This window comes from Pyrus communis, chromosome 12, assembly GCF_041283825.1.
Source record: "Pyrus communis isolate YQ-2024b chromosome 12, ASM4128382v1, whole genome shotgun sequence".
Lineage (NCBI taxonomy): Eukaryota > Viridiplantae > Streptophyta > Magnoliopsida > Rosales > Rosaceae > Pyrus > Pyrus communis.
In genome coordinates, this window is record NC_142576.1 from 8,483,364 (window position 1) to 8,490,920 (window position 7,557).

The 7,557-nt window shown below is 33.2% G+C and overlaps 1 protein-coding gene across 1 annotated transcript; it reads left to right on the plus strand.

Annotated features, from left to right (window-relative positions):
• Nucleotides 1–5,349: 5,349 nt before the first annotated feature.
• LOC148692277 (uncharacterized) lies at nt 5,350–6,675 on the plus strand. Its single transcript, XM_088681050.1, has 2 exons — nt 5,350–6,412; nt 6,504–6,675. The coding sequence occupies exon 1, from the start codon at nt 5,849–5,851 to the stop codon at nt 6,368–6,370; it is 522 nt and encodes a 173-aa protein (XP_088537176.1). The 5' UTR covers nt 5,350–5,848; the 3' UTR covers nt 6,371–6,412; nt 6,504–6,675.
• The last annotated feature ends 882 nt before the right edge of the window (nt 6,676–7,557 follow it).

The following is a 7,557-nucleotide window of genomic DNA, read 5'->3' on the forward strand; positions in this document are numbered from 1 at the left end:
CAGATTCATACATGCTAGAAACGGGCCGGAGGCCTGTTCACTCATATTTTAAGAACCGCCCCAACCCGTGGGTCCTGGACCCGTTTGCCCACCCCTAATTACATCCCTAATATTAGATTCGAAAGTACTATATTTAATTTTTTTTGTCAATTTAAGTTACGTTAATTGTACATGATACACATTGTAGGCGAGATTGGTAAATTTTTATAAAGAACTAGTGTATGGAGTTAACTTTAGACGGCAAATTAGATGTTAGATTCACAATCTATATGATCAAGGGCTTATAGGCGATAAAATGACGATATTACGCTCTAAAGTGTGTCAAGTGACTTAAGTTGACAAAAAATTTGATAAAATAACTTTGAATATAATATTAAGAAAGAAATTAGTAATTTTTAATTAGGAATTTATTTTACCGAAAAAATAATTCAATAACCTAATTTTCACTGAAATATAGTTTATAAACTAAATCGAGACTCATCCATATTGTAATAGAAAACAAGAAAAGTTGGGTCATATAGCTAGCAAGCCAGGCTAGGATCCTGGGTAGGGTTGTGATTGGCAGCCTTGTTAATAAGAAATATCAATTAATAATCCAAATTCCAATGAAGATTCGTGGGGTTAAGACTCGAGAGTGAGTGAGAAGGGTGTTCAATCTGGAGCATGAGAGGTGATCATGGTTGGCAACCTGGCAATTGGGGCCAAAATCATGATGAAGAATACGCATAAGCCCTTTACAATATTCCCCATGCGAGTTTGTGCCTTCTGCAGTCTGTACACTGTTTTGTTTATATTTTGTTTGGAGGCAAATTTTCTGCCCTTCTGTTTGGATGCTCTTTCCATTCTTTTCTATTTTGTGCGATCACGGTTAAGCCATGTCAATATTTTATATTGATTTTTTTTATAGAAATAATAAGACAAAAAGCAATAGAAATATAAAATGTTAATATGGTTTAACCGTAACCGCACAAATAAAAAGAGATGGAAGGAGAGACAATCTGCCTCCATTTTGTTTTGTACGTGACTTCACCTCCCATCGTTACTAAACAAGCAGATGATCTTTCTTACCATATTCTGTAACGTTTACTTAATTAATTGCAACAGTAAAAAACACTTGTGGCTCTTTTTTATTTTTTTTTATTTTTTATTTTTTATTTTTTTTGTTTTTTTGTTTTTGTTTTTGTTTTGTATAATGATATATTTAACATTAAGGGAAGCGGAATGTTTAGCTAAGCTATACAATAGACATCCTATTTTGGTATCAAAATCGTCATTCATGAAATTCGAATCTAAGACCTCTCACCTATAAGTAAAGAGGAATATCAATTATTACAACATTGAAAAACACTTGTGATTCTTATTAAGACTTAAGAACTTGATCAAATTCTTGAGGTACACTTCCAATGAAATGAGAGTACTTATTCCTACTAACTTTGCAAAGCGGTTTTTTTTTTTTTTTTTTTTTTTTTTGAGAATCGATATTATTATTATTATTGATGAAACAAACAAAATAACTAGATAAAGAAAAATAACTGGAATGAAAATAAAACAGAGGATTAAGCAAGCTGAACTATAAATAACGGCTTCGTCAAACTACTATAGACAGTTTCATGAACAAAAAAACTACCTTATATACAGAATAATTATCTTTTCAAAGGTGTAGAATAAGTAAGTGTTCTACCACTAGACCTAAAAGTATGCTATAATATGTGGGTGGTTTCGATACTTCTATGAGAGATTAAGACTCATCTTTGAGATCTCCTAAGAAAGACTCATCTTTGAGATTAAACTGAGCATCTGTTTTAACAAAGCGAAAACTGTCAAAAGTATTAATTTTACATAGGGAAAAGAGTGTAGTTTGCATATGTTTATAAGTAATTGGGTTACTCTTTATATTGTCAGTTGGTTTTATGGTGAAACCTTAACTTTCTCTATAGTATAAGAGCAGGTTGACTCATGTGTAAAGTCCAATGGTTACACGTGCTTTACGTCACCAGATTTGTCTTATCCATGTGCTAGGCTTAAAAATTATCACACGTAAGGGGTGTGTTGAGAATATTAATCTCACATCGAGAAAAGTTACCTTGCATGTGGTTATAAATAATTGAACTACTCCTCATTTTGCCAATTAATTTTATGGTAGAACCTCAATCTTCTTCAAATTCAAACCGTATGTGCCATGCATTAAACCAAATGATCATTGACACATGACTTACTCGTGTTTTATGTATATAAGAAGTGTAAATTAGGAGGTGTATAAGTAGAACTCATTTCGTGAAAGTCTTACTCGTCTAATTAATGAGATTAGGCTGCGCATATCTATCTAGAAGGTAAAGACCAAACTCGACACATGACTCGTTCACATTGTATGCAACATGAATTGTAAATTTTATAGGGTCCCCTGTAATTTATCATATCGTTTATATCAACTCATTGGATTTGGAATGGAAGGTTACCAAATCCTAACCTCTCTCTATTTTTCATGAGTTTTGGGAAGGAATCCTAAGCTACAACAGCATCACCTTGTATTTTTTTAGCTCCGGGATGGTCGATAAGATCCACCCATTTGCTCATTTAGTCAATGACTTGGTTGAAATTTTATTCGGTTAGGCCAATGGAGAGAGTTGACCCACTCTCCCTATTTATTTTCCTTTAGAAATACTAATTACCCTTTATGGTTATGGATAGTAGAAACTAAGAACCAATATGTATAATTTATGGTGGGACTATTTCAACTGTACTTTAGCTTTTAATTTACACGTTATAATTTGAGTAGTTGACAAGTTTAATTGATTCAAATTTAGGTAGAGCAAATAGAAGATCAAGGGATTAGCTTCAAATGTCTGTTTCTAATTGTTTTTGGAATGACTAGAAGTTTTTTATGACTACAAAAAACGATTCTGACTATGTTGGACAGAAAAACTTAAAAATGCGTACGAGTTTTAAAAGTCTTTCTAAATCTTTAAAGCACTTTCTAAAAAAGCATATTCTAGTTCTTATTTAGTATGCACACCCAAGTGTTGTTTTTTTTTTTTTTTTTTTTTTTTTTTTTTTTTGCATAAGCACTTAAGTTATAAATAAAACTTCAACGTGTTTCTAATAAAAACACTTGTAACTAGCTAGAAGTGCTTATTAAAAAGCAAAATGTCAAACGAGTTTTAGAACACTTAAACAATATGGTTTGTATGTAACATGACCACGTCGCATTGAAAAACTTCTCGTGCCAACAACTCTTTCACACAAGTTAATCACAAGCTAGATGGGAGATATTGCTGCAACCATGTTAGTTAATACTTGCCTTCCCAAACTTCGTGAAATGCTAACCAGGTCCAGTAGTGCCATGCATGACTTAATTGGAGAAAGTTAGTTATATATATGCCTGTACATAATGTCGATATGGAGTAGCAATTCTTCATTATGTGGGTTTGTCGCAGTATAAATGAAACTGCATGCATGGTAGAAGTAGTAGCGTAGGACTTTATTAGATGGTAAGTTTATTTATTGTTACCCACTTTGTTAGTCGGTTGTTCCAACCACCCCCTTATTGTGGTGAATTCCTTTACATGAAAACTACCATCTACCTTACATTTTTTATTTTTGGGATCATGATGAAATTTTCCAACATACTTTTGAACTATCTTGTATATTTCAAATTTAAATCACGTGTAATCATATGCAAAAGTATACATGTCAAATTTAGGTGTGTTTGCTTACGTACCTAATTAAACGTTTGAGTTTATAGCTCGTTTTACGTATTTTTTTTTTAGTAATAAGAAATATTTATATGACTAAAATTGTAATAATTTTAGTATCCGCGAATAGGTTTTTAACTATAAGGATGTTCATAAATTTATTAAAGTTATGGACATTCTATTTTTATGTGTAATTCAACAGTTAGAATTGTTCAGCATTTTAGATTTTTTTTTCACGGGTTTTCATGCTAAAAACCAGTTAAATTATAATTGTTTATAGTTTGATTATCCACATTTCCATGTCAACTTTATCTAACGAAATCGGACAGACTAATCCGTGAAAGTCTTAAATTAGGACAGTTTATAGCTCGCTTTGATACTATTTGGTACAAATTAATTATAATCATGACATTCAAACTAAAACAAATTTTATAAATCCAAAAAGAAAATAAAATTTGAGGTAAATTACATTTTACTTGTTCAGTTTAAATATTTTAATCTCATATATTTAATTACTATTTCATTTCAATTTCATGTAACCATTAGAAAATATATTAAGTTAGCTATTAAGTAATGACGTGATAACAGTGAGTTCCACATTTGTGCTTGTGCCACATGACCAAACAACTAATAAAAAATATTTGGATAAATTACGTTTTGCAATCTAAGTTTGCGTTCAATTGGAACATCATACAATATTTTTAAAACATTTCAATATCATACTCTTACTTATTATTCCATTTCAATGTCATACATCGTCCCAATTTCTGTTAGTTTCTTCGTTGTGCACGTCGCGAACCCCACATAATTTGTGTCACATGAATAAAAACAAATAAAGTAATTTTTAATTATAAATGGTCCACCCTCTCCTTCTCCAGCAACCTTTCGACAAGTCCTTCACCGACGTCTATTTCGGTAAATTTAATTAACATAATTTACTGGGATCGTTGTGGTGTTCTTGAGATGAGAACACAAAAGCTTTTCTAGCTTCTCTCTTCTTCTTCCATTTATTTTTTCCTCATTTCATGTAAATCACAAGCTTTTTTTGGGTCTTCTTAAGCAATGTATGACATTGAAGTGAAATAATAAGTAAATGTATGAGATTGAAATGTTTTAAGGATGTTGTGTGATGTTACAACTAAACACAAATATGAGAGTAGAAAATGTAATTTACTCAAATATGCTAATTAGTTGTTTGGCCATGTGGCACAAGTTGGGAACCACATTAGCACAATTATGGAACCCATTGTTACCACATCATCACTTAACTACTAACTTAACAGATTTCCAAACTGTTGTACGAAACTTAAATGAAATAATAACTAAATGAATGAAATTGAAATGTTTTAATGATGTTGAATAAGATTGTAGTTGCACGCAAACCTAAAAAAATAAAATGTAGTTTACCCAATTTATTTATTTATTTTTAAACATAAGTTTACCCAGTTTATTAAAATTTATATTTTAACCATGCTTTGCTTGCATGATAAACAAGGCACCTTCCATAATATCACGGGATGTTAAATTAGATTATTTGACAAAAAAAAAGATTATAATATATGTGGTCCCATGACAAGCCACGTGCATATAGATACATCAAAAGTTCATATGAGATCAGAAAAGAAAAGCCTAGCGCACTCAAACAAACATGTTACGTTGTACCCTCTCTTTCCAGTACTAAATTGTCATATTATTCCACCTTCCGATCCATATCCAAAACCTAGAGAGAGAGAGTTATTTCGATTTATTAGTGTGAGAGTTACAATTTCAATCCCTCTCGCTCTCGGCGTTGGATCCAATGCACACAAACTCTCTCCCATCTCATCTGCCTTTCCGGTTACACCGAAAAATTACTCCATCGTCGAAAGACTTTCGAGAAACTCAATCTTTCGTAGGGTTATGTAGCTAAAACAGTTTCCCTTCTTTCCTCTACCTCTAAAAGTGCACATAGCCAAATAAGCAAAGCTCTCACAGAAATACCAGAAAACCCAACCCGATTGGGAATAGGAATACCAGAGCAATGTGAATTCGATCAGTTGGTCACACATATATCGATCAATACATCCCGTATATTCTAAATTCCTTTCTTTCTTCCCACCCACCATTGATTCCGATATCTCCTTTCCGTCTTCTTCGTCTTTGCATGATCGTCGTTCATGGAGTCAAACCTAGTCCACCGGATCTCCGTCCTCAACGTCTCGAATTCACTCAAACAAGACCGGAGCGAGAAACCCATGTCGGAGTTTCGATCCACGCCGTCGGATCACGATCATGCGCCTCATGATCATCAACAACAAGAACAGTCCAAGAAACAACAAACAAAGCAGTCCCAGAACATTACACCAGATCACATTAACACCCCGGCAAAACAAGACCGCAAGAAGCCGCCGCTGCCGGGGGAAGATGAATCGTCGACGAACGACAAGGATGTCATGGATGAGGACGACGACGGGTTCAAAACGCCGACGTCTCTGGAGCACAAAATCCCGCCGATGACAGAATGTCCGCCAGCGCCGCGAAAACCCTTTCTAAAGAGAAGGCGGTCGCCGTCGCCTCCGCCGCCGGCTGCTCGCAGAAAGGTTCAGTTTACTCAAGCACAACTGAATGATATTTTCTCCAACTTTTTACTCGTCCCGGATGCGCGCGCCAAAATCAAGAAAGCCAGACGATCAGAGTGATTAATTAAATTGTTCGATATTCGTCCATCCATATTATTCATGGTAACCTATAATACATAATGAATTTAAATTCTGATCTCTCTCAGCTCCATCTCTTTTGTTTTAATTTTTTTTTTTTTGTTGGGTGAGATAGATCTTGGTTAAAGGGAAGTTGACGTATTAAAGTTGGAAAAAGAAGAAAGAAGAAGATTTTATGTTCTTTTGTGCTCGAGGTGTTATTCTCTTCTTCTACTAAAGATAATGAGACTGAAGAAAAAAACAAATTATTATGTTTCGTACAAATGAAAGTTTAGTTCTTTGCATAATTTTTTTTAGTTGAATTATTTTCTTTTTTTGAATAGTTTATTTCTTTTTTCTTTCATGTTGCACCTGAATTTGGTGAAGTCACTTCTTTGGATTCCATATTATCATGGTCCCATGGACAAATTTCAATTTGTTTCTGAGTGTATTCAAGTTGAATTTTAATGGATATATTAGCCTATAAGGGATGAAAAATTGTTTGAATGTCGTCATCAAAAACTTTAACGACCATTTTATATATTTTCTCTGTTGTAAAATTTATTTTCAAAATTTTAATAAATCACTAGTACAAAAACCTATTTGCATGACATAGTAAATTTCGTCGCGCAACATTTTGGCACCAAAACAAGAATGTTTTCCTAGCTTTGCACGACGCAGGTGCATCTACGTCACACAAAGTGTTTTTTTTTCCTTTTCCTTTTGCTTTTCTTTTGGGGTTCTTGCATTGCCTTTTTCTTTTGTGGTATCCACTTGTGTAAATATTTTAAATTGATGTTCGAATTAGTTAATTGTATTCATATAGGGTTAAGGAGTGTAGTTGTAAAAAATCATGAAAATCGGAGTTAAAATAACCGTTAAATTGTGATTTTTCATTTATAACCGTCGAAAAGGTTTGTCCCGTTACTTGATATCTAAATGTTTGTTTTTTGCGATTTTTGGCATATGCGATCTCGAAGCATATTCAAACAAGTTTGACGGTCGGATCATTGAAACTAGTTTTGTACAATGTGTATCCCATCAAAACAATAGATTCACTAACACTTGGAGTTTATTTATGTTTTCATTAAGTATAACATAAGATTCTGTGGTATCCACTTGTGTAAATGTTTTAAATCAATGATCAAATTAGTTCATAAGCAAAGGGGGGGGGGAAAACTTTGTGTGAC

What these genes read in the sequence shown, in the direction of transcription:
- LOC148692277 (XM_088681050.1), top strand. Translation starts at nt 5,849, where the DNA reads ATGGAGTCAAACCTAGTCCACCGGATCTCCGTCCTCAACGTCTCGAAT.